The 27,576-nt window shown below is 36.8% G+C and overlaps 4 protein-coding genes across 6 annotated transcripts; all 4 read right to left on the reverse strand.

The window, feature by feature from the left end:
• Nucleotides 1-897: 897 nt before the first annotated feature.
• On the reverse strand, nucleotides 898-4,285 carry LOC149395019 (BNR/Asp-box repeat family protein). Of its 2 annotated transcripts, none has more exons than XM_089615923.1 (9): nucleotides 4,075-4,285; nucleotides 3,856-3,962; nucleotides 3,664-3,750; nucleotides 3,242-3,369; nucleotides 2,711-2,807; nucleotides 2,546-2,623; nucleotides 1,715-1,940; nucleotides 1,419-1,642; nucleotides 898-1,315 (listed from the first exon to the last, which is right to left on the reverse strand). In XM_089615923.1, exons 2-9 carry the CDS (start codon nucleotides 3,955-3,957, stop codon nucleotides 1,292-1,294), a joined length of 966 nt encoding a protein of 321 aa, XP_089472049.1. In that variant the 5' UTR covers nucleotides 3,958-3,962; nucleotides 4,075-4,285; the 3' UTR covers nucleotides 898-1,291. The 2 variants fall into 2 exon arrangements, with proteins under 2 accessions (XP_089472049.1, XP_089472048.1); XM_089615922.1 differs by having other exon boundaries at nucleotides 3,856-3,973.
• Nucleotides 4,286-5,283: 998 nt separating this feature from the next.
• On the reverse strand, nucleotides 5,284-11,252 carry LOC149395020 (cyclic nucleotide-gated ion channel 17-like). The gene is made up of 7 exons (XM_089615921.1): nucleotides 11,039-11,252; nucleotides 9,753-10,323; nucleotides 8,823-9,035; nucleotides 8,402-8,691; nucleotides 7,665-7,776; nucleotides 7,046-7,282; nucleotides 5,284-6,335 (listed from the first exon to the last, which is right to left on the reverse strand). Exons 1-7 carry the CDS (start codon nucleotides 11,065-11,067, stop codon nucleotides 5,571-5,573), a joined length of 2,217 nt encoding a protein of 738 aa, XP_089472047.1. The 5' UTR covers nucleotides 11,068-11,252; the 3' UTR covers nucleotides 5,284-5,570.
• An 894-nt stretch (nucleotides 11,253-12,146) lies between these two features.
• Nucleotides 12,147-15,208, reverse strand: LOC149395021 (putative alpha,alpha-trehalose-phosphate synthase [UDP-forming] 11). The gene is made up of 4 exons (XM_089614185.1): nucleotides 14,302-15,208; nucleotides 13,195-13,216; nucleotides 12,540-12,618; nucleotides 12,147-12,455 (listed from the first exon to the last, which is right to left on the reverse strand). The coding sequence occupies exons 1-4, from the start codon at nucleotides 15,206-15,208 to the stop codon at nucleotides 12,147-12,149; spliced, it is 1,317 nt and encodes a 438-aa protein (XP_089470311.1).
• A 7,846-nt stretch (nucleotides 15,209-23,054) lies between these two features.
• Nucleotides 23,055-26,323, reverse strand: LOC149395022 (uncharacterized). Of its 2 annotated transcripts, none has more exons than XM_089615543.1 (5): nucleotides 26,133-26,323; nucleotides 24,999-25,099; nucleotides 24,277-24,387; nucleotides 23,522-23,623; nucleotides 23,055-23,399 (listed from the first exon to the last, which is right to left on the reverse strand). In XM_089615543.1, exons 2-5 carry the CDS (start codon nucleotides 25,092-25,094, stop codon nucleotides 23,355-23,357), a joined length of 354 nt encoding a protein of 117 aa, XP_089471669.1. In that variant the 5' UTR covers nucleotides 25,095-25,099; nucleotides 26,133-26,323; the 3' UTR covers nucleotides 23,055-23,354. The 2 variants fall into 2 exon arrangements, with proteins under 2 accessions (XP_089471669.1, XP_089471667.1); XM_089615541.1 differs by having other exon boundaries at nucleotides 23,056-23,399; nucleotides 24,999-25,083; nucleotides 26,133-26,320.
• Nucleotides 26,324-27,576: the final 1,253 nt, after the last annotated feature.

Consider the following 27,576-nt stretch of genomic DNA (forward strand, 5'->3'; position numbering starts at 1 on the left):
ACGCGAGGGAAGCCGCGACCGACGATGGCGGAGATCGAGTCGCGTCGGACGGTCGGAGAGCGTGCGCGAAGGAGATCGCGACCGGCGATGGCTGGGAAGCGCAGATCCGAGCGTCCACGAGCGTTGTTGAGCGACCACGAGCCGATCCAAGATCCAAGCCGCGAGCGAGCGAGGATGAGGCGCGCGACAACCTAGGGCGTGGGTTCTAGGTCGGGATTTCGCGGCGACCTAGGGCACGGCGGCAGAGCAGCGTGGCGACTTGGAGGCCCGCCGGCCGGAGGAGATCCAAGGCGTGGAGTCTTGAAGAAGTCTCTAGCCCGAGTCCATTCCGAGGCCGAGCACACCAGATCGGCACACCAGATCGAGCACACCAAATCGGCGGGCGCGACCACGAGCGAGCGCACCAGATCGGCGGTTTCTACGACGACTATGGCGTGGACGGAGAGATCTTCGATGGGATGTGGGACGACGAGGCGGGGCTCGATGGCCTCAAGCTCAGGTTCTACGAAGGAGTCGTTCGGGACGCCGACGGTTGTATTGTAAATAAGCTGCGAAATCAATTAACATCAGACAATAAGCTGTCAATTCAATTAACAGATAATATTACAAAAATTTATTTACAGTTTATTTGTATTGTAAATAACCTGTCAAATCAATTAACATCAGATAACGTGTAAATAAGCTCGCAAATTTTCTCAAACCAAGTCCAAATATTTCGGGAATACAATAACTGCTATTCAATTCAGTTTATACCAAATTTTAAAAAAACCCAGCGTCATAATTAATGCGATTTTAATGAGTCATTTACATGACTACTTTCCTATATAACTACTTTCCTATTCAGTTTTTTTTTTTTAAATTTAAAAAAAACTGTCGCATATAATGAGTAAGGGCAAATAAGTAACAAAAAAATAGTTAATATCCTGCCACGTAGGCGCAATGGCTATTTACAAAAAATTAATCAAATGTTGGCTAAAACGCAATTGCCACTGTTTGTAAGGCTTATCTGGCCAATTTTTTGAAAATAAAATAGTCGTCACATGTACATAGAAGAATCTAATAAAATTACACGAACTTCTGTTTTTTCTATTATTAGATTTATTATCTGTTTGAACATGTCAATTCATGAGAAAACACAAAATACGCAAGTAAATCTTAAGGATAAACAAGTAGCATGGTTTTAATTTTCATGTGGAGTAAAATCTCAATTCCAAAGATGATCAAATTTACCAAATCCCAGATTCGAATTTCGAACATATCATTTCTTCCTGGTGAGCCTCCTTCGACGCCATCAATTTGGTTTAAGAACAACATGCTGCAAAAACCCGAGAGAAAAAAAGGTCAATTTTTTCAATGAAGATTATTGTGATTATTCTTTTCTTTTCTTCTTCCTCCTTTAGCTTTATACTGTCTAGTACCTTGATTTGAGTTCTATTATATGTATAGGTTATGTGGACAGAGCCATCGCTAGCCTCGATAACAGCCGGGTACGAAAACTCCATGGATAAATCCGTCTCCAGAGTTCTGATATCGCGCCACGTGTCGCCATCATCGGCCGATTGAGCAACTTTGAGAATGCCTCTTGAGACCGTGTTGTAGGCCAGCAAGAGCCTTCCATCTCTCAGCTTCACTCCATCAATGCCTGTGAATATATATAAACAAATTTACTCCCAATGTAATAGAAACTCTCAGATATTGAGAATAGGGAATCGACCTGAGTTCGGGTTCGGAAGCTCAGTAGGTTTGGCGCGACTCCAAGTCTTTCCTTCATCGTGGGATTCGGAGAGGCAAACCCTCCCAATGCCTTCGAACGATCGCATCAAAACTCGGAGACTCCCACTTTTTGCACGATAAGGAATCGGCTGAATCACACTCAGAGGTTTGTTTTCGACGTATATCGGACCGTACTTGCTCCAAGTCCTACCGAAATCTGGAGAGACCTGTTCAACGAAACGACATTAGTTACTCCTCTCATTTGTCAAATTGTTTTGGATGAAATCCCGTGATACTTTTGTAAGGATTCGACACACAAATCCATCCTAAAATCGCAAAGAACAGAAATAGCACACAAAAATTTATAGCGGTTCACTTTCAATGCGAAAGCTACGTCCAGTTTGTCGTTGTAGATTCTCACTAAAACCCAAATCGGGAGAAAAGGTGTTTACAACTCTCTTGCACTCTCTGAAGAATATCGGGTATTTATAGGGAAAACGCTAGGGCTAATAGACAGGCCTGAAATTCTCAAAATACCCCCAACTAATAAACCTTACAGACAGGTCGATCCGCACATCATCGTCGAAATATCTTTAGTTCGTCACCTCAACGCCAGTTTTCGGGCTCGACGACCGATCAGGCTTCACACCTCTAACAACTTTACATGGTATCAGAGCTCACAAACATCAAATTGAACGCCGGTCCAAATACCAAAGAGTCACTGACTTCAGGCGAAACATTAAGGATCCCAAGAAAGACAAATGGACTTAACAAAGTTTATATAGTTAACAATACGTTTATATTTATGGTGGTTTCAATTTCTTATACAAACCTCCACCCACGAACCCCAAGAGTTCCAGCTTTCGACCGAAGATCCACAGACCAAGTGTCCGTTTTCTAGCAAAATCGGCTGAAATGTTATGCAAGGAAAAAAAAAGTGAGTTCTTTATGTCACAGTTTTGATATATATTTTTTCAGAGATAAATCTAAGCATTACCTTATTCTTTATGGGTCCCAATACACCCGGAGGAAGTTGTTCTCTTTTCGACCAAGTTTTCCCTTTGTCGTGAGACCGCTTCATGAATCCACTCCATCTGAACTGTCAGAAAGCTCTTATGGTGTTTACACAAAGATTGAACAAAAAAAACACTAGAAACAGTAAAGTGGAATTTGGCTAATGATTTTTGAAGAAACAAAATAAAATCCATCAAACCCAACATCCATATTCCATCTGATATAGTCAAAGAATTAAGAAGCTTTTAGTTTTCCTCATATCAAGAGAGAAATTCAATAGGGAGAGAAAACCAAAAGGCTAAGCTTGGCTTCACCTCAAAGATTCAGCCTAATTCGCCATTTTCGAAATTCGCAAATCAGTTATAATTAAGAAATTACTCGCGGAAAAGACATACGATGAACAACGAAGCTAATGATTTTACAAGGAAAAGTGAGAGTTTTTATTATGAACAGATATTGATATTGACATCGAAGATGTACTAAAAAACAATAAAAAAAAAAAAAAAGAGCTTACTTTTGAACATCTTGGCCTATTTTATAGAACAGAAGAAGCTCATCCGACGGTAGTTTGAACAACACGGGATTCCACATCGGAACATTCGATTCCTCATCGGCAATAATAGCCGGTTCCCATGTACCATTCTGCCAAAAATGAACGTAGGCCGTACAAGACATTCATTGAGAACTTTGTATGACTATATAGCAGAAACAGTCAAACAAACTACGAAATCGAATCAATAGATAAACCACTCGTACAAGCAATGCGAATAGATCCTATGGCAAGTATTTAGGTATCAAACCAGAGTAATGCGTACCTAGATAGATTTTTTTTTATTTTTTATGACGAACATTGAAGCACAAATTACAAGGAAATTTCTTTAAATTTTAATACAATGGAGGTAAAAAAAAAAATAAATAAAAAAATATTTTCCTAACCTTAAATGTTTGTAACCAAATCTTAACATCCGGTGCTCCTTCCCTGCTACCACCGAAATATGCCACCAAGAAATGATCTTTATCAACCTACAAGAAATAATTAAGCAATTTGGAATTTTCAAAAAATCAGAGAGAGAAAAGAAGGAAAAAGAAAAAAATAACATGAAATGGAAGGTATTAGCAATTTTCAACCTCAACGATGGTGGACGCGTGGCAGCTTTTGAATGGAGCAGAATTCGCAGGGAATGTGAACTCCTCTAACAAAACCAGACCACTTTCAAAATCCTTAGACATGTCTCCTGTGCTTTTTCTAATCAAATAATTAATAATGGCAAAATGGTTTGCTGGTTCATACTTCATCTTAATCAAATGTAGCTAAGTATATACCTTGGATTTGAAAAAACCAAATACCTGGTAAAAGCGGAAGTGAATTTCGTGGAGTATTTGAAGAAATTTGAGATTGGATAAAGAAACAATGCACACACAGTTATGAGGTTGGCCCAGGGTGATACATTGACCGAGAGTTGACCTGTGAATGTGATGCCCAACAGAGACAGAAAGAAGGGCACGAATGAGGTTGAAGTGAACAGACGAGCGTTGACTCAAAGCTCGGTCTTTTATTACGAGTCCTCTTTTTAAAACGAGAAAATTAGCTCTTTGCATTTATAAAAAGTTAAATCCTGTACATATTTAAAACTATTGGTTGCAAGCTAACAACTGATTATTCGTTTTATTTTAGAACCTATTATGCAAATGATTTTATTTTATTAAAAAAAGGTTTATTATAATATTAGTTTTGCTATAAAACTGGACCAATAACTGATGTGAAAAATAAATATCAAATGAACAAATAATTTGCTAGACAAAAATAGTTGAGAAGCAAAATTAATATACCGAGTTGGGGCAATGCAACACATTCTACTAGCTCATCTTTCACACATGATTACCGGTGAGCTTCATAAACACGATTTCGGATTTAATATTCAAAATGAGCTGATTCAACGCGTTCGGAAAGGGAAAAACAATTTCACAAATTCCGAAGAAAACAAACATTTAGGGGCCGTTTGGTTTAGTTTTCTAAACTCGTTTTCTGTTTTTAAATTCTGTTTTCTGATTCTAATTTTTAAATTTAAAAAACAGATTTAGAATTACGTTTCAGAATATTTTAAATGTTGTTTGATTATGTTTTCCATTCAATTGTATAGAGATAAAATAGAAAACAACTTTTCATTGTTTTCTGTTTTCTAAACAAATTTCAAAGAAAACAGAAACATGATTCTAAATCTGTTTTCTAAATTCATAATCAAACAGTTTTTCTAAAACTGTTTTCTAGAATTTAGAATCAGAAAACAGAAAACGGGAACAGAAAACATAACCAAACGGCCCCTTAAAATTCCACCCAAAATTTTAACATTATAATAGCTTCCCCTTTGGATTGTCAATTGTATGTACCGGATTTCAGTAGGGTCAAAGGAAGATTGAAATGAAAAATAAGAGAAAGGTAGGTTCGTAAAAAATATGTTGATTTATTTATTCACAAAATAATCAAGTTTTCAAGACTTGTTTAAGACCCAAAAATGCTACCAAAACATGTCAGGTTTAACCTTTTGCATAAGTATATGAAAGAGTGGATTGAAAACATTAAACTTGTAATCCTGCTTTGTAGTTTGTAATCATCAGCCAAAATTTACAAAATTGGTTACCACTTTAAGATCCAAGTCTTCACAAGATTCGCTCCAAGGTAAAAACCACCTCTTCTAGATTCCAAGTTCGATTCGGCTGATTCCGAACGAATTTAAGCTCAAAATCACGAGCCACGGAATTGCCTCGACAACACGGGTAAGTTTTCTGATGTCTTGTGAAACAGAGTTAATATATCTTAGTAGTGTCACTGTCAATCAGAACGGTCATTCATCATCGGGTTCAGTTGAAAAATCGGGTTCTTCGGGTTTCCTCAGCTTGGGCATCTCGTCCTTTATCTTCTGCGCGCCTCTCCTGGTGTTGGCCGCGAATCTCGAGGCTAACAACGTCACGCCGAGATTCGATATCGCCGGAGAAGGTCTCTCGCTTTCTCGTTCCTCGTGCCCGGTCTCGTTGTCATCACATGCTTCTTCTTCTTCTTCTTCTTCTTTTTCTTCTTCTTCTTCTTCGTGGTCTTCCTCGGAGACGAGCGATTCCTTCATGCTCAGGCTCTGAACCATCTTCCTCTTCTTGTATCGACGCCACGCGGCCTGAACGAAGCAAGCCGCCCAAGTCCTCCAATGGTGGGAGTAGAACCGGAACGTGTGTTGGAGCTTCTTGCTGTGGAGTCGTCTGAACTGGTTCGCCACGAACTTGAGATCTTCGGCTCGGAGAGCAAAGGCTTCGACTTCGTTCAGAGCCCTCACCGTTCGGGTCGAGGAAGGCATGTTGACGGTGGATTTCGGGAGCAAAGCCCACGAGAGAAGCTCTTCGCCACAGAAGTCTCCGGGCCTCAGCGTTATCGAGTTGAAGAAGCCGGTTCGGCCTCCGTTTGTGGTCGAGCTCTCGAGCGTGCCTCGGATCACAAAGAGCATCTCGATCACCGGGTCTCCCTCTCGCACGATGTACGTCCCCGCAGTGCTCAGCGACGATACCAACCGTTCGCATATCGCATCGAGCAATTGATCGTCCATCTGAGAAAAGAAGGGTACCTGTAGAAACGAAAAACCATCGCGAGAATATGATAAAAGTTAAATAATCGCTATCGATCAAAATTTCGACCAACCTTGGATCAGACTAGTTTTAGACAAGACTGGTTTGATTTGGACCGCATTTAATGTTATTTTTAATAAAAATCTAACTAGAAATGTTGAAATTTAAGTAAGCGATTCCGAGCCCTAAAATGTTCTAAAAGCGAGTAAAAATAATGTTACAACCAGTCTTTTTTTTTTTTTGGTTATCCGTTCCGGTGTGGTTTAAACCGGAGTTTCAATACTTCGAAACCAAACTGGGCCATTTGAGACCAATTGAAAATTATTCACCAGACCGGTTTACAAGACTTGTATTACCCTTCGGACTAAATCCAAGCATAAATGCCGTTGAATATCTAACTAGTTTTAAGCTTGGACCAAACTGGATAGACTAGTTTTAAACAAGACTGGTTTGATTTGGACCGCCATTAACGTTATATTTTAACATATAAATCTAAAAGTTCACATGCCCTAAAAGCGAGTAAAAGTTATATTATAAACAATCGGTTTTTTTATTTGATCCGTTCCGGTCTGGTTTGAACCTGAGTTTCAATACTTTGAAATCAAACTGGACCATAATAGACATGGACCAAAAATAAAAAAATAAAAACGTTTTCAGACCGGCGGACTGGTCCCATATCGTAGATGTTTAAAAACAAGAATTATCTTACCCTTCGGACTAAATCCAAGCATAGATGTCTTTGAATATCGCGGCGGAGATCGGCGGGTAAGCCACGGAGTATGGATTCTTCATCAACACCGCGTGTCGCAAGCCATTTGTATTGGACGAAAGACCGGACACGTTTTCTCAGATCTTCGGGGAGTTGCCGATGCCTCATCCATTCCTCTGTGTCTCTTCGTTTAAGTCTCCATTCCTCGAGCCTCACGGTGGTAGATTGGAGATATGTCTACATTAGAAAACAACAAATCTTTGTAATTTATTACAAGACTAGACAGAATCGAATATCTAAATTACGCGATAAATGACCTTCACAGGCTGACCTCATTTAAATTATCAAGGCAAGTATCAAAATGCTAATATCGCAAGTTGAATTTAAGAGTCGAGCAATTATAATTTAGGAACTGTTTTAAAGATGTATGGAAATAATGAATTTCTAATAAATCATTAACATTGACCCCTTACACAAAAGAAAACACATATGGAATACACACAAGGTCTAAAAATTCTCTAATGATTGATATGATATATCAGAAAAGAGGCACATCTAACAAAACTTGCAATGTAGAATTCAAATATGGAAAAAATAAAGGGAAACCGTTTCTATTTACCTGCATATTTCCAATTAAATGAGAAAATAATACAAGACCCAATATGGCAATGAGAATAGCAAATGTCGTCTCTCCAATAAATGTACTTGTCTTCAAATTCTGCCCATATGAACTGAGTGATAAGAGCAGAAAAAGGGGGGAAAATCAATAGTTTTCCATATACAAATAATCATAAATCCACAAAGTTCGTCTTTTAACGATTAGGGTATCGCAAGTATAGATGTTGGTACTGTTTGGCGGACTTTCGCTACAATCATTTAAATTCATGGAAGCAGCGCTTAAGGAGAAAAGGCAAATCAATTCCACAATGACAGAGAATCATAAAGCCGGATTATAAAACTGAAGTCAGCACCCAAATCATTTGTTTTCACAAAGCAGGCCATTAACATTTTGCTCAAAGATATATCTCTACACAAGATATAATTGTCCTAGATTAAACCCGAAGTCTATTTTGTTGGAGTGGCGAGTGACAACACCAACATGGGAAAATGTAAAATTTTCACAGGTGAAGGCCAATTGATAAAGGTCCAACGACCTAAATCTTCAGATTTTGTTTTTCAACATACTGACAAAGAGAATATGCAAAATGATTTAATCAGCAGACTCATAATACTACAAAAACATCATGTAATGGTTCTAGATAGAAACATTGGACGAAAAAAAAAAAAAAAAAATCAGTATTACAGTCCTCAAGAAATCATCATCTCTATATTTTGCATTGGGAAATCAATCCTTACCTCAAATTTTGCAGGCCCCACCACAAGCTATAGAAGTACTTTTCAACGAAAGTTTTGGAAACAACACCTTTTGTCACTGCATTTTCAAAGACTCCATACTTGAACTGGATATCGTTTTCAGGATTACAGTTATCAAACACACTTGTACTATTTGCCCAAGCTATTCGATCACTGTGATCAAAGGTATCACAATCGAAGTAAATGAAACTGCACTGTTCCTTTCGACAAAAGGCTTTCCAGCAAGAGGTATACCGATCAATAGACAGTAAATACCATGATGCCCCCAGAACCTACAAACAAATTTAGACCACAAATATTAGCCCTCATTTTCTAGGTAAAATATCACAAGACTATCAAGAAGAAAATTTATGATGATAAACAATTTGCACAAAGAAAATGGAAGTGCAAATAAGATACGCACATGACTAGCCAACATGTAGAGAAGAAGATTGTACGCCGCGCCAGCCCATGCAGTCTTTGTGACGACTCCGGTTGCTTTTATTATTTGAGAACTTAAAGGAAAAATCAGATACAATCTGGGAATATACTGGAATAGAACAATTAATGCAAGGGCATTATTTTTATGATCAGTTCTCGAGCTTCTTGTTGCTGGTATGATGAACCATATGACTATCTGCACAAAATAGTACAGCCAGTTTATTTGACATGTCACCCAGATGGAAGTCTAAAGCTAAAAACTTAAGTGTCCATGAAACTATTGCCATTTTTACAACCAAAAATAAATTTACTAACCTTATAGGACTTAAAAGACAAAATGAAAAATACCAAGTCTAGTTTCACTGTCGAATTCCTAGAAAGAGAACGCTTGAGTATATCAGAAAATTAGGAAAATAGCCAACTTAATTAGGAAAATAGCCAACTTAAAAGTTTGACATTGCTAAATAGCTAACGTTTGGTAAATCTTAGGTATATAGCCGTAGATAATGATGTGGCTTAATATGTGGAGGTGGCTATTTATCTAAGATTTACGTCTGTAAATACATAAAAATGGCTATCTATCTAAGATTTAACAAACGTTGGCTATTTAACAATATCAAACGTTTAAGTTGGCTATTTTCCTAATGGACCCTTCAAATAATGTTTAATCGAAAAGACAAGAATAAAAAACACTACTAGTCTAGTTTGTACAATCAATATTCCTAAAAAGATAAAAAATTTATAATAAATATTATTATTAATAACAATGGAGGGAACTTCTTTCTAAGGGTAGTTGGTTGCAAGAATACATTTTAATACTCTCCCAAAAAAAATTAAACAATTTCATTCAGATATGGGTGTAACAAGTTCTGCAATGGGAAAAGCGAAGGAATGGATATCCGAAAAAGATCACCTGAGGGAGAGGCAATGTAGCGATGAGATCAATAAAGAAATCTGATCGAATGTACCTCCGAGCGATTTTCTTTGGTTCCATTACAAGCTCGCCCCTTCCGAAAACTCTAGAGCTAGGCGCCACATAGGCAGTTCTGAACTTTATAAGCACGTGCAGAAGATAAAAGATATCCGCAAGAGTCCTGAAACAAGTCACTACTATTCGCAGATTCACGTCTGTTTTAACACACGACGATTTGTCATTCCCACTCACCACGGGCAAGTAAAAGTACAGCGGGTCAACAAAAAGTGCAACCAAACACGAGACGATGAAAACCCGATTCCATTTCAGCACAATCTCGCCTCCAGGGTCGAGAATTCTGGTTCGCCAAGGTTCGTAGTCCTCTGGAAATACCTTGGACTTCCCTTTCCTGAAACTTTCAGCGAATCCACTTTTGCCCCCGAAAAACCCGTCGTTTTTCAGTAACGAAGATGATGATGAAACCTTATATGAAGCTGCTGACCTCTCATGCCACATGGATTCATTTTGAACACACAAAGATTCTTTGTTTTGTTTTCCATCAGAGTGAAATCTATATATATCAAGGAATATAGATTGTCAAGCATTTCCCACATGAATATGCCTTGTCGGCCATAAGAATTTCATTCGTAACAACATATACGGTGATGGATTATGAAGTAAATTTCTTGTGCTAAGATAATTTTTATAGTAGAATTTAAGTTCAACAATGAGTTCTTCTATAACTCCACTAATTGATAAGGTCTTTTTTTTGGCTTTGATTAGACTATGCCGTGCCTGATTTCCGCTTAAAATCAGATTTCCTCTAGTTTAATTTAAGAGAAAAGTCTCTCCCTCAAATTAATTCTAAGAAAATAAGTCAGAGACACAAATAATTCTTAAAAATACTTGATAAAAATTAGAAATAAAAAATCAAAATAGAAACATCCTACGCAAAGTCTTAATTTAAACTTAAAAACTCATATAAGCTAAGGAAGTCGCTGATTATCTTGATTATTATGGGTCCCATGAACATATAATATACGTCTTATTCTCTCAGCAACCAAACAGAATATCCCAAAAAAAAAACATATTTATAATACAATATATATATATATATATATATATATATATCAATTAAGATCTTCACAGCAACTCAGCGTTTCTTGCTCAACTATGGTCTTCGAGCACGGAAAACAGTCGAAAGGAAGATCGTCGACTACTCTAATTATCAACACAGAGAACTTATATATATTTAATTTCGTATAAAACTATTATATATTTAATACCTGACGAGCTTTTCATTCTTGGAGACCATCTAGGGGAGAGAGAGAGAGAGAGAGCTCAAATCTGAACCTTCAAAACCCTAACATTAGCATCGGAAGATTTGCTCAACTTTAGCTCTGACTTTCTCATGTTTCTCTATTTTCATAGCTCTCTATTTCTCTCTCTCTAGCTTCTTTTTTTTTTTTTCTTGTCAATCTCAAGTCTGAACACGGTGCTAACGTGGAGATGGATTTTTTGGTTTTATTTTGAGAAAATTGGGAAAGCCTTGTAGTCTAATTTGCTGTCGTAGTCAAGTCAATGACCTTTTTGACTGCTACGGAAAGCAAGTGTGAAAATCATTTTATAATGAGAAATTGGTTACTTCGTCACCAATTTTATAACATTTATCCATTTTTCACTAAAATACTAATTTCAACATTGTTGACATCTCATAGTGAAAAACAAAAATAAATATCAACATTGTTGACATAAATAGTTGCATTTTATGAAAAATTGATTTTTTGGTGGAAAGTGAAAAAATATTATGAAATTGATGCAAATGAAGCAATTTCTCTTTTCTAATTTGTCGATTTTCCTCGTTTTTTTTGGAATCGTTGATAACCAATTAAAATATAATAAATACACAAATTAATTAATATTAACAGCCTAACGGTTTATTTAAATTCTATATTCGGTAACATAAAATTATGATGCAAAATACTTGAAACATAATAAAATACTTATAATATGCCACTATTTCAATTCAAATCTCATACATATACTAAATAATTTGTGTATCATAATTAAAGACAAATCTATAAAAAGCCACTATTTTAATAGTACCTCAGGATATTTGGTAAATCTGTATGTCATACATATCTTCAAACCCCGTATGCTGAAAGTTAATATTAGAGAAATACCATACTAAATAAAATGAGTTCCTAAAGAGAAATTAAATTGCACTTTAAGGTTAAAAAACAGATTGTCAATTGAACAAGAAAGATGAGGCGATACTCTATTTTTTTTTAGACTAAATTAATCTGTACGAACATGTATCAAAGTAATCTGTACTTGAATCTAAATTTATCTGATGAAATCTTATGTCCATGACCTGCACAAAACTATTCTCTTTTAAAGAAGCCATTCAACAGTTTCATGACCGTTGGAAATCGGTTGCTGAGTCAGCGACGAAGCTAGGCGCCGAAAAAGCTCCACGACTTCTTCCGTGTCGTCGACATAGTACTTTGCTCTGCTCGGGTTTAGGCCGACGGTGCACGCAAACATGGCCGCGCCAGCTGGCAGAAGGGCGTTACCGTAATTATCCGGCAAGAGTGCCTCGAACATGTCCTCGTCCCCGACGCACAGCACGAAATCCGGGGCCCGCCCTTGGCTCCGCATCTTCGAGACGATGCTCTCGACGACGATTCCTTTGCTCACACCCTGCGGGTTTTTTTTTTCACGTAATTATTATGTAAAAAATTATTAAACACTTTGAACGCAAATTTCAATAGTAATTAGTATTACCTGAGGCTTGACTTGGACGATGTTTTTGCCACTTTTCTCCGGCAAAGCCATTTTCTTCCATTCGCAGTCCATCGTCCACCTATACCATTTTTTTTAAAATGTGTTCAAGCATTTTAAATTTGACTTGCTGTTTACAAATGTGGCAAAATAAAGATAATGCTAATGCTGTTAAGTACCTAGTTGAGCAAAATTATGATATCCTCTGTATTTTTACAGTGAATTGAGCGTTTGATGAGAGATGTGATTGCATATTCAAAAACTGAATACAATTAGATTCTCAGTTTCATTATGAGTATTGACTAAGCACCTAACAACTACTAAACTTTATTTAGTACGTACTGGAGCAACATATAGCACAAATTATAATACCCTCTTTATTTTATAGTGAAGTAGGCGTTTGGCTGCAATTTGAAACTGGATTTTCAGTCTACTAAGCACCTAACAACTATTAAACTTTAATATATAAATATTAAGAAGTTTCAAGCAGTCAAGTTAAGGGTCATTTCTTCTTAATCCTCATCCTCCGATAGAAGAGGAGTTCCTCTCTCTGACTTTTCAGCTTAAACAGTCGTGTCAATTTCTCTCATTAATTGTTGACTTCAGATGTCAACCGTTGACGTCCATTATTGACATATAAAGTCGACAATTAATGAACTTCGTTGACGATTTCAGAAAACCTGGTGAACATACACAGACCAAACAGAACATTTAAATCTCTTTAAACAATTTATAAAAATGACACAAAACTTTTTAAACCACAATTTTTTAAAAAAATGAAGAAACAACGAACCTTGAGCTTTAGTTTCAGCGAGGATCTGGGGTCGGAACTTGGGCGAGGACGTTGTACGGGGGCTGATCTTGGACGAGGATTTCAGAGCCACAATTTCATAGCTTGGGTGAGGGTTTCAACGCTTGGGTGTGGGTTTTTAGAAGCAGAGGGTTTCAATGCTTGAGTGGGGGTTTCATGGGTGACCGACCTTGGACGAGATTTACATGAGAGAGAGAGAGAGAGTGAGAGAGCGACAGAGAGAGAGAGAGAGGAAGAGAAAAAGTTTCGGACTTAAATATTTGCTCATTAAAACGAGTTGATGTGGGTTGGTTTGAGTTTGTAAGAAAAAATGTAGTTGAGGGTAAAATGGTAGTTGTACAAATGAGTTAGTGATATTTTTGGTCAAATTATAGTTTTGGTGGGAAATTGGAAAAGTTATTGTTTTGGTAGTAGATTATACAATTTCCCTATATACAAACGCGTCACAACTTTCAACTTTCATCGAGAATGTAAAAAAAAAAAAAAAAAAAAAAATGTACGCTGAAAACTTCAAATTTTGAACAATTTACTAATCAATCCATTTGAATGAATTTTGATTTTGTATAGTTTTATTTCTAAGTATAATGTCTTAAGAAAAAGATAATGCTAATGCCTTTTAGTACCCATTTGACCAAAATATAGCAAAAATTATGATACCCTCGGTATTTTATAGTGAAATAGGCTTTGATGAGGGCTGCAATTTGCAAACTGGATTTTCAGTCTACTAAGCACCTAACAACTATTAAACTTTAATAACCTTGACAATAACAAAAATTAACAGATTAATTAAATATTTTAAGGGTGTTCTAGCTAAATTGCATATATACGTGGGTAAAAAAGACAAGAAAAAATTAAGCTACAAAATAAAATTGTAACTATTTCACTAATCAATCACATGGCTATTTTGCATAATTTGTTTTTTTTCTAAATATAATGGCCTTTAAAGAAAAGTACTGGCGGGACCCACGACATTCTCCGGCGAGAGCTTCCGGAATTGGGGTTCGAGGGCTACGACTCGGAAGCCGAGCCCGAACCCGGTCCCACATAACCGCTTCGCGTGGTTGTCACAACAGACTCGAGAGAGGTCCTCGTCGAAGCTCCGCGACCAGTCCGCTGCGTCAGAGCGGTGGTTTCTGATCTTGACCTCGACGGAGCGGCCATGGTGATCGAGGACAATGCAGCCCCGTTTCCAGCGCCATTGGCGGCGGCCGAGGACCCGGGTACAGCTGGACACAAAGTTTCTGGCGTAGTCGAAGCTGTCGAATCCGACGAGGTCGCAGTTGAGGAGAGAGTGGAGAATCTCGGGCCGGGAAAGAATCTCCGACGAGCTGTGGAAGATGAACCCGAGCCGGGCTCGGTGGAACTTTCTCCGGAGGAGAGTCGGGAGGATCATGAGATGGGAGTCGTGGACCCACACGTAGTCCTCGTCCGGGTTCAAGATCGACTCGATCGTTTTCGCGAAGGTCTGGTTGGCTTTCACGTAGGCTCGCCAATCAGACTCGTCGTCTCGCCCGTTCTGCGTTTCGGGCTCGAGAAACACCGGAAAGCAACGGAGCTTCTCGAGCTTGGCCTCGACTTCGGTTTCTTCCTCCCAAGAATCCGCGTCGTCGGAGGTTAGGGTTCCGACGTAGATGACTTCCGTTCCCGGGTCGAATCCGCCGCGGAGCTGGACGAACGCGCTGTCGCCATCGAGCTCGAATGATCGGCGACCCGTCTTTAGGTCGCGAAACGTTTTTACTGGGAGATGATCGGAAACGATAATCCGACGGGGTTTCGGCGGCGGAGAATCATCGCCGGCGGGGCGGGCTCTTGTGTCGAGGGAGAAGAGGTTCAGCTGGTTCACTACCGATCGCGAGAACATTGTATGTATTTCAGAGAACAACAGAAAGGAATTCAAGTTTTTTTTTTTTTTCGTTGTTGGTGTTTTAACTTTTCAGGTGGGTTTTGCAGAGAAATATGAATCTTGGTGTATCGAAAATCAAAGTCGACGTTGATATATACTTTCCAGTTTCCACTTTCCTTGTTTCTCTTTTGATTTGCTTTAAAAACGGAAACTAGTTTCTTAAAAACAAAAACGGAAACTATTTTCCCCGCTAAAAAAAAATAGGTAACCATCAACTATTTTTTTTTTTCATTATCTTATAACAACGAATTTTTTTAAGAGATTTATTTTCATTCACTTATTAGAAATTTGTAACTTACTAGGTTATTCTAAACATCACGTTCTGGATATAGCTTACGTTTGAAAATTTATTAAAAAAAATAGCCAAAATAGATGAATTGACACTTTAATAAACCATTTGAATTTTCTATTTTATCCTTGTTTAAAGGAGTATTTTATTTATTTTTTTGCTATAATTCGTCACTTTTTCTCTCTTATACAGTTTTTTTTTCTAATCAAAACTTCAGAAATTCATATCTAATAGAAACAATAACAAAAACGGATACTATTTTCCCCATAAAAAAATGGGTAACCATCTATACCTTTGAAAGTAAAAATAGTCTAGGAATAAGAACTATTTTTTTTTCTTTTTCTTATTACAACGAATTTTTTTAAGAGATTTACTTTCCTTTGCCTACTAGAAATTTGTCATTTAATAGGTCATTCCAAAGATATAGTCAACGTTTGAAAACTTATTAAAAAAATAACCAAACAGATGAATTGGCACTTGAATAAGTCATTTGAATTTTTTTATTTTGTCATTTGTTTAAAGCAGTTTTTATTTATTTATTTTTTTGCTTTGGTTCGTCACTCTTTCTCTCTTTCCAATACGGTTTTTTTTTCCATCAAAACTTCAAAAATCTATATCTAATAAAAACAATAATAAAAACGGAAACTATTTTCCCCATTAAAAAATGGGTAACCATCTATACCTTCGAAAACAAAAATGGTTATCCTGGAATGGGATAAGAACGATTTATTTTCTTTTTCTTATAACAACAAATTTTATTAAGAGATTTATTTTCTTTTAAATTATTATTATTATTCGAATTTATTATTATTATTTAGGTAGACATAGTCAGATGGACGATTTGCGATTGGCACCTTCGGAGTACACGTCAAGTTCTCGTTATAGATTTTGTTTTTTTGCTCGGAAGTTATCATTATAGTTTGATGCAAGGTTCAAAATATCGTTGATATAATATCTCGCTACCGGAGACATTTCGGTAAAAAAAAAGTGTTAATGAATCGTTTTGTATTATAATTTATCATTTAAATATCAGATATATCGACGAAAATATCAAAATATCGCGATATTTTAAACGTTACAAAACGCAAAATATCTCCTGATCTCGGTAATAAATCGTCCAAAATTAAAAATTAAAAATAAAAAAAAAACTAAACTCGTAATGATCCCAACAAAAGATGCGGGTCCATGATGCATAAGAGCCCACATTGCAAAACCTTATGTTATGAGGAGTGCCAGAATTGGTTTCCAAGCATAATAGGGGTTTCATATATACATTTGCATATTTGTAACTATTGGCTGTTGAAAGAGAAATTTCATTTTGAAGACCTTAAAAGTGAAGAAATATCAATGCTAGACTCACTAGTTCAAAAATATCCAAAATTGAACTTTTGACTTAATTTCGAAGAAAAATACTATTTCATCTCATTTAACGCTATTTCTCTAATTCTCTCTCTAATTTTCTCATTTTCTCTATTCTCTCTCTATCTCTATCCTCAAATCCTTTCTCCATTTGGTGGATTGGTGGAATTCGCTAAAAAAAAATGGCAACTTTATCTCTTTAATCATCATAAATCAATTTAGTGATATGTTTTTAGAGAAATCATAATGACGAACTCAACCATTGTCCGTGACAGATTTGGCGCACGATCTTCCATTATATGATTTGAAACAAGAGGTCATGCTCATGTATCGACAGAAGATGACCACCGAATTATACCGACACAGAGCGCTAAAACTACACACGCGTGGAAATGTCAATGTTGAGGCTACTTAAAATTATGTGTTTATGATTGTACGTATGTGTTTATAACTGTATATATGTGTGTTTAGAACTTTATGTATTATCTTGACATCAATTTCTTAGTTTAGAATTTTATGTATTGTTTCGAAATTAATTTATGTGTCACAAAGTGACCTCATTTCGTGACAGTTGTGTTTTATAAACCATTCTTAACAATAAACTCAATATCACGGACTGAGATCACTTCGTAACACATGAGGTGAAATATCACAATTCCAATATCACATTACACAGGCGAGTCCAACAAAAGTCAAACCAAATCAAATGTAATTTCATTTTTTAAACCATTCAATACATCTTCGACTCATTTGAACAATAACACAATACCTATGAATAAAAAAACAACAACAACCAGCATTTTAATCTTGAATAATTCTGATATAATCAATTGTTCAAATTCATTGGCTTAAGTTGGTTCTTCGTGTTTAAAGTCTTCATCGACAAAAGATGGTATATGGTTTTCCAATGAATTTATCTTCCTTAGCAGCCCTGAAATGATTTGAATCGATCTTGGGCACATAGGTGGGTCAATCCATTCTAAAAACCCGCATCCATTGAATTTCTTTATCTGTCACAACCATAAACCAAATAATATTTATTTACAAACACGATTCTCCTTATTTATAATATTTCTATACGATTTCTAGGATAACGAGAAACATATTCAAACCTTATACTCGGGGCATCCATAGAATCGTCTTCCATGGTTATCAGCAGTCCATGAAGTTCGTTCAACTCCATTTAGACCACACGAACATGAAGGAGGAGGTCGTCGACGCTCGGTACCACCTCCTATATATCCTGAAACGCGTGGCTTCCGACGTGTTGACGAACTGCAATCACTCGACTCCATCGTGATTGTATCAACTGTTTTTTAATTCTGAAAGAATAGAATAAAAAACATCAACAACATGGTAAAAATTTTATTTCCAGTTCGTGACACTAGTGTCACGAAGTAAATCCAGTTTCGTGACACCCTGGAAAAATTGGGAAGTGTCACGAACTGGATTCACTTCGTGACACTAGTGTCATGAACTGGATTCACTTCGTGACACCCTGGAAAAATCGGGAAGTGTCACGAACTGGATCCACTTCGTGACACTAGTGTCACGAACTGATTCACTTCGTGACACCCTGGAAAAATCGGGAATTCAACAAAAAACACCATTTTGACAAACAAATCACACTCAAACACAATGGAACCTATTTCAACATGAATCAAAACAATTAAACATGTTCTTGTATGTTAAAGATAGGAAGAACTTACTAAAATTTGTTTGAAGAATTTTGTATTTTTGATTTGAACGAAGATGAGCTTGGATCTTTAATATTGAACAACCACTATGGGTTTTAGAGGAAGAAGAAGAGATTATGGCGACAACGTGTGCAGATTCCGGCGAGGAAGAAGAAGAAAAACGTTGAGTTTCAAATGGGTGTGAGGAAGAAGAAGGAAAAAAAATGGGTCTAAGTTTTTTTTAGCGTGAGAAGTTGGGGAATAGAGTTGGGGGTAGGAAACTTACCGTCGACGAGCAAAATTCCCAAGTGATGAAGAACTCAAGCAAGCTTCGTCAACTTCTCCAGCTCAGACCCAAACGAAGAAAAGAAAAAATAATCGGCCAAACTTGGTTTTCAAAAGAAAAAAACGTAAATGAGGAGATGGTAGAGTTGAGGGTAATTGGGGAAAAATTAATTTCTCTCACCTACCATAAGTGCTACTTTTGTCAAATTTTTCATTTTGGGCTATATTTGGTAAGGGACATTGCAATGATATTATTTGTGTCAATTCCCCAACTTTGATTACCTTGATAATAACAAAAATTAACAGATTAATTAAATATTTTAAGGGTGTTCTAGCTAAACTGCATATATACGTGGGTAAAAAAGACAAGAAAAAATTAAGCTAAAAAAATAAAATTGTAACTATTTCACTAATCAATAATCACATAGCTATTTTGCATACATTTTTTTTCTAAATATAATGGCCTTTAAAAAAAAGTACTGGCGGGACCCACGACCTTCTCCGGCGAAAGCTTCCTGAATTCGGGTTCGAGGGCTACGACTCGGAAGCCGAGCCCAAACCCGGTCCCACATAACCGCTTCGCGTGGTTGTCACAACAGACTCGAGAGAGATCCTCGTCGAAGCTCCGCGACCAGTCCGCCACGTCAGAGCGGTGGTTTCTGATCTTGACCTCGACGGAGCGGCCATGGTGATCGAGGACAATGCAGCCCCGTTTCCAGCGCCATTGGCGGGGGCCGAGGACACGGGTACAGCTGGACACAAAGTTTCTGGCGTAGTCGAAGCTGTTGAATCCGACGAGGTCGCAGTTGAGGAGAGAGTGGAGAATCTCGGGCCGGGAAAGAACCTCCGACGAGCTGTGGAAGATGAACCCGAGCCGGGCTCGGTGGAACTTTCTCCGGAGGAGAGTCGGGAGGATCATGAGATGGGAGTCGTGGACCCACACGTAGTCCTCGTCCGGGTTCAAGATCGACTCGATCGTTTTCGCGAAGGTCTGGTTGGCTTTCACGTAGGCTCGCCAATCAGACTCGTCGTCAAGCTCCTTCGGCGTTTCGGGCTCGAGAAACACCGGAACGCAACGGAGCTTCTCGAGCTCGGCCTCGACTTCGAAATCTTCCTCCCAAGAATCCGCGTCGTCGGAGGTTAGGGTTCCGACGTAGATGACCTCCGTTCCCGGGTCGAATCCGCCGCGGAGCTGGACGTACGCGCTGTCGCCGTCGAGCTCGAACGATCGGCGACCCGTCTTTGGGTCGCGAAACGTTTTTACTGGGAGATGATCGGAAACGATAATCCGACGGGGTTTCGGCGGCGGAGAATCTTCGCCGGCGGGGCGGGCTCTTGTGTCGAGGGAGAAGAGGTTCAGCTGGTTCACTACCGATCGCGAGAACATTGTATGTATTTCAGAGAGCAAAAGAAAGGAATTCAAGTTTTTTTTTTTTTTTCGGTGTTGGTGTTTTCACTTTTCAGGTGGGTGTTGCAGAGAAATATGAATCTTTGTGTAACGAAAATCAAAGTCGACGTTGATATACTTTCCACTTTCCTTGTTTCTCTTTTGATTGGCTTTAAAAACGGAAACTAGTTCCTTAAAAACAAAAACAAAAACAAAAACAAAAAAGGAAACGGAAACTATTTTCCCCATAAAAAAAAATGGGTAACTATCTATACCTTCGAAAATAAAAATAGTGATCCTAGAATGGGATAAAAACTATTCTTTTTTTTTTTTTTTCTTTTCTTTTTCTTTTTGTTGTAATACCGAGTATTTTTAAGAGATTTATTTTCCATTAATTATTATTACAATTAGAATTTACTATTATTATTTAGGTAGACATAGTCAGATGCGATTTGCGATTGGCTTTTTGGAATACATGTCGAGTTCTCATTATAGTTTTTTTTTTCCCGGAAGTTCTTGTTATAGTTTAGTGCAAGGTCGTCGATATACCATGATATATCGACGATATCTCGCTATCGGAGACATTTCTGTAAAAAAAAAACGTTAATAAATCGTTTCGTTTTATAATTTATCGTTTAAATAATGAATATATCGACGAAAATATCAAAATATCGCGATATTTTAAACGTTATAAAACGTAAAATATTTCATGATCTGGGACCTATGCTTAGTCTACGCGTATCAAACCCTTTGGGAAATTTGGAAAATTGTGGGTTGAAAGATGTAAAATTGATTTTCTACACAGCCAATGACGTAAATTTAGAAACCATGTGAATTTTGGCAAAAATGCCATATTGCGTAATTCTCGCAAACGCAAGTGCACGCGGTCGCAAAAGTAATAATTCACAAGAGCGATTTTATCCCACAAGAACTAAGCTAAATCGAAGACTCAAATTGTACTAGAACAAAAAGAACTTAAGAGAAAGATGAAGAGGTTTCACAATACTTTTTGACAAGTAAATTAAATAAGCAAAGCAAACAGAAACGGGTTACGATTATGCGAAGGTAAAGACTATGGTCCCACGAGTTTATTCTACGGTTTAGATTTAAAGAAATCACGCACAATTATTATCATTCATACTCTGCTAATCACACTCACATTAAACATATTACTAAATTTCTTTCGAGCATCTATCAACCTAAACCTATGCCGGAATTTTATTTCTTGATCTCAACTCGCCAATCATTAAACACAAGAACATACACACGATTCTATAACAACTTATAGCCATCTCTAGGCTAGGAGTGTATTATAGTAATTCAAATCAAGCACACTAGCAATCTAATCTTTCTCAAGCATTAAGTTGAAATAAAAATTCATACACAAGGTAGCTGTTGTCGCACGAAAATGAACAACGATTTAAAGCTTCGAGCATTTCAACCCAAGGCCGGACCAAGTGGCCGCACCCGAGCGAAGTGTTTGAACTCGAAAGTCTCGAGTTGAGGTTCCTCCAGTCGGAGGCGTTCTCTGAGGAGAGAAGGGGTGAATGGGGGGTGTAGCTGCGCTTCTTGTGAGCTGCCTACGTACCCGCGTTGCGGGATCAAGTCAAAACATAGTTTAAGGCGTATATATACGTTGTACGAGGCGCAGAGTCTGAAGGGTGTGCTCGACAGAGGAGACGGAGCGCGGAGGAGTCCTCTGCGACGTCTTGGGACTCTAGAATCGAGTGATCCGAAAGAGAGTGTGTGTTTTCTCTTTTGGAGACGAAGGAGATTCTCAGTGGAGAATTCCGGACGCAGCCGTGTGCGTTGGAGACGTAGGGGGATTTTCAGATGAAAATCTCAAGATTTCGCGTTTGCAGAGTTTAGTTTTTTTATCCCGCATTTGTAATTTGATAGCTCATATTCTGGTTAAGAAATGCCTTTTATTTCCCGCTAGAGCTGTCTGGGTGGAGTCTGTTCCCTCAGAAGCTGTTGATATTTGCTTGGCCGAAATACCTTAATGGAGTTCTTGGGTTTTACCAGGTTTTAAAAAAAAAAAAATATATTGTCACGACGTATGAAAGTATATCTTGTACTTGAATGACGTGAAAGTTTGAGTTTGTCCATCCACAAATTCAGTTCAAGCGTGCCCTAATTTCTTGTTATTTTCCAAAGCAATTCATTTTTTTTTTTTTTTGAGGGAGCAAAGCAATTCATTTTAAATTGCATTTGTCGTAGGTTAGGTATATTTGGCAATGGAAGTAGCTAAAGAAATACAGTTTCTAAATAATCATCCACTCTGGTCAATCATCTTACACAAAGGAAGAAAGATGATACAAAGGTTGTGACGTTTTTTTAATGAGAAAAAAAAAAAAAGAGAAGAAAATGTTAGCACGAATTATTTATAATTTCTCCATCTCTCATATATACATTTTCAAGTTACTCATAATTCTTTTTCTTGTTTGCTCAAAAGTTAAATATAATTCTCAGACATACCCTAATGAAAATAAACAAGTTAATCATAATTCTTAGACGTAAACCCTATGGAAAAAAAATTTATATACATCCTTGAATTCATACGAGTTGATAACTAATTATTTTTTATTTGAAAAAAAGTTAATTTTCTTTCTCACCCTCTATGGTCTAATCATAACACAGTTATAATTTTTACTAAAAACAATGATTTCACTCCTAAACTAACTACTTCAACAATCTTTTCCGACTATAGTTGAGCCAATTAAACAAGCTGAAGTAAGTTCTGACACCTCTACCTGGAAAAATACAACAAAAATGACATTTCATTGAACCAGTCATATCGCAACGACGACATTGTCGCCGATTTTCGATAAATTCTATTAAGTTATTGACAATACCATCTATTTTCTTTCACTGGCATAATAGCAAAAGTTATCGAATCCAATAGAAGTTACAAAGGATGTCTATATAAATCTTTACAAAAATTGGCGTGCATCAGTACTATATATATTAGGTCGAATTGGCCAAAGAATGTATAAGCATCGTATAAGACATGTGGTGCCATATGACATGTTAAAGAATAACTCATTTGAGAGGTAACATGGAACCGAAAATGTTTGGTTAAAATTTCAAACTAACCAAAATGGGTAATTATGGTATGAAAACATGACTAACGGTGTACCAATAGCCAGCCAACTGCAAAGTAAATTAAAGGGTTAATCAATTAACTCAATAAGAAAGAACTAGGGTCTTCCAAATCAAATTATATAGAGAGAGAGAGTGGTACAAAAATAAAAATAGAAGAGAAGTGGGATAACCTGCGACGGAATACTCTTTCCGGTTTGGCCTTCTATGACTAAGGCCGCTGTGAGCCCAATCATCGCCCACGCTCCGTTAATCGCTTCAATTCGGCGTTGTCTCTGGTATCAAAACAACAAAAGTTTCTAAGGTTACTTTCGAGAACCATCGCCGATCACGTTTCTGCTTTTTAGCACAAATAGTTTATGTACTAGTTTTGGAGCATGTCATTTTTTAGAATACCTCTATTTAATTAAATCTACCGCCTAAGAAACTTAAAAATATGTATTTATTTTCCAACTTAGATAGCTTGTTAGTTATAAATAAAATAAAAATATCATAATCTAACCATAAAACCACCAGGTTGTTACAGTAAGCTTGGGTTATAATCAGGCTTTTAAAAATTAAAAACAAGTTATTAAAAATGTAAGTTTGTTAGGTGCTTGATTTAGTTAAAGAGTTTCCCATTTTTTTAAGTGCTTCTAAATTAATAGTTTTGAGGGTCATTTTCCTCATAAAATTATTTTAGAGACGAAAATGCAACCTGCGTAAAAATTCAGACTATTTTCCTGAAATGCCTTTCTTTCAATATGTTTAATGCAGAAAAGGTTGGCCAAAAATTCATCCTATTTTTAATAAGAAAAAAAAATAGGATGACTCTTTGGCCCAGCATTTTTTCTCTTCTATACAATGGTTTGTGAAAAAGATAAGATTAAGCTATGCAATCCAACATGTTTTAATTTGAAATTAAGAGCGAAGAGGAAGTTTGGCAGACCTTTAGATTCTCTTTTGCTTTGATTTGTTGCATTTGTTTCGCAGCTAAACGCTTAGCTTCGACAGGGTCAACCATGATCACCTGTCTCGCGCTACTTCTAACCGGAGACACCTGAATCCAAACCGCACGAGAATATCATAATCCGTGCCCAAATAAACAAATAAATTTAATAAAAAATCTAAACGATTTGAAGCTGATTGAAGTAAGAAATAGAGATGAGACCCAGCTCAAAAACGGAAAAACCAAAAAACCAGAATAACAGTTGAATTGGTTTTTGACCCCGAGAGCGATGAAAGAAATCCGCAGCATAGCTAAAGTGTGAATCAGCTTGTTCAATGGTACACCGAATACAATTCGGTCTTAAATGGAAGGAATTCGTTAAACCGGTTTATTCCCTCTGAAAATCTCAAAAGTAATGCTACACTACCAGAGATGACAAGGAAGCATACAGTATAAACACTACAAGATATATTTATGCAAAAAAAAAAAAATAATAAATAAATAAACCCACTATATTTTCCTAAATTGAAATAGTCACAATATTTTTGTAAGAATCAAATTTCTAAACCTCAATGAGAAATCAGTTCCCAGCGCTCAAAATTTTGTGTAACAACTAATATACTCGATCTGAACTATCAATCACATACCTAAGAGTAATATATGACCACATATAGACCAATTAGATTGGCATATCATATTGTTATCCTTGGATCGAGGCATACATTTCGATTGGCTAATACTCGAAACGCACGACCTCTTTTCCCATATGCAACTGAGTTCACATCAACCCGTCTGTTCCATCCCAACCTGCAAGCCATGAAAACTATACATGAAAATAAAATAAAGAATCCCAAACAAAGATATAGAAACAGATTTTATAAAAAAGATATGGCTAAGATTTGAACGCAGTTATTCAGATAACCAATATACTGTAGTTATGCAGGTTAGAATTAGCTGTGTTTAAACAAAATCCAAATTCCCTCTAAGTTATTGCTAATATATGTAACTTGTCCCAAAATCTATAGCAAAGATTTTATTTCTGTAATGCAGACATAACTTAAGGTTTTGTCACTAATTTTAGGATATGATTTCATAGAGCAGAAAAGTGGAAACTAGGTACCACAAGATACTAATATCGAGCATTCGAAACGCCCTTAAAGATAAACCCTCGATGGACAAATAAATACTAGGAATCGATCGAGAATCTAAAACTGCTAAACCCATTATATTCAAAACTGGCAGGATTATTATAGATAGCACATTAAGTGCCCAAATTGCCACCATTATTTTTTTAATGAAAAAGCAACAAAATGGCTAAAACATCAAACCCTGTTCTTTAATAACCTAGAAGGAAAAAGAATGAAAAAGAAACCACAAATGGGACAACAAGTTAACTATCAAACGAGCATAAATGATTTCCATTTCAAGACTACACCAAATAACCATCCACTATTCATTAAAAAGGAGAATAGATTCTATCAATTTGTATGAACTCATACTCTGACAACGGTTTCGCTACATTATTTTGATTTCATGTACACACTAGTTTGAATTGAAATGTTATCTCAAAAGAGTTCTTATTGAATATCATCTCAATTATAATTAAACCCTATAGTTTCAGATTCGTTCCTCGGCACTCAAATAAGATGTTCTACTTTCTTCCCTGGTTTTTGAAACCTACTGTTTTTTTGTTATTCAAAGCCGCTTCCTCAAAAAAATTACTGAACTATTCTACATAGTCATTCCATTTTCTCAGGCCACCAAAAAAAAAAAAAGAACAATTTTTTTTTTCTCAAACGGAAAATGATAGGTTAAATTAAGTACGAAGTGGAGAGTACGAGGTAATTGAGGCTTACTTGAGAGTGTTCGAGGGATTGAGAATGGTAACTGAAGAGGAGATAGAAGTAGAGTTGTTGTTGGGTACGAGAGTCGTGGACGCCATTTCTTCGCTGTGCAGAGCTATTTCCTTCTTACGTATCTGTCTTCCTTCCCTATCCACTACTATGATTCGGTGGACATATTTATACCGTCATTTTATTTACGGATTAATTGCATAAAGTTGCCCAACTCTCCCATTCGTAAATTACCCCGGAAATATTAAACGGTACAAAAGCGTCCTAGTATCTAGCGTTTGTTGCAACTGTTGTCCTGTCTAAATTTGTTGACACCCATCCCGTTATTGATCATTTCTGATATTACTTAAATATCCATGGTTTTATCCCACTCTCTTATAATGTGTTTGGTTTGAGGTAATAAAATCTAATTACATTTATTGAAATCTCATTAAGGTAATTATTGATGTTAAACTTTGACCTCCATTAATACTCATCGATTGGGTCCAACCGCTTCGTCAAGACCGAGTCAAAGGCGAAACGTGCCCGCCAAATGAGCATCGAGGATCAATATTGACGGACAACGTGGCCTTGAAGATTTGGAGTTTGCCCATCGCTTTCTGCAATTATAAATACAAGATTCATGAGCATATTTCTGCACCTTACTTATTGCTTATCAATCATCTTCGCTTATTGCTCCCGAGCTCAACCTGTTCTTGCAATTTATAGCTTACAACTATTATTTCCACTTGTTCATCATCATTTTCATTGCATCAGTTCATCAAAAAGGCCCAAGGTCATATTTCGTCTATTTAATTTATGCCATTTTATTTCGTCTATTTAATTTATGCCATTTTATTTCGTCTGGTCATTATTTCGGATCGAATTTAATCTCGTTATTGAATTCTGAGGCCCTTCTCTATAAATTCAAATCGAGCATTTTTATCGTGAATTAATCGAGATTGCTTTAGAGTGATTATCCACGTCACCAGTTTAACGTCGTCATACTTCCTCACGCAAACATCTTTCACCCTATCTCCTTAGATCTCTATGGCCAACACATCACCATTCATCTCGGCAGCGGGTTTGGAGATGATCCCCGAGCTTTAGTCCATGTTGGAAGTGCTCACTGCGAGAGCTGTCCATCAAGATCAGTCTTACAAGACCATAATGCACGAGGTCACAAGGATCTAGTCCAACTTATTGATTTTTTTTATAATTGTTGAAATATTGATAATAAAGAATAAAAGATACTTTAAAAAAAGAATAAAAGAAATAAATAATAAATAATAACAAAAAAAAAAAATGAAACAGAGTTTGTTCGTTATTCTGATTTGGCTTTGCATATATGCAATATAGGCATAAAATGATAAGTAAGAGGTAAGTAAGACATGCAATACAAGTACAATTAAAACAAAGTAATTATACACTTAAAAAAAGTCCCACGTTGCTGGAGTAATTTAATTAT

This window comes from Urtica dioica, chromosome 5, assembly GCF_054948205.1.
Source record: "Urtica dioica subsp. dioica isolate 48M chromosome 5, U.dioica_male_clone48M_v1_H2, whole genome shotgun sequence".
Classification (NCBI taxonomy): domain Eukaryota; kingdom Viridiplantae; phylum Streptophyta; class Magnoliopsida; order Rosales; family Urticaceae; genus Urtica; species Urtica dioica.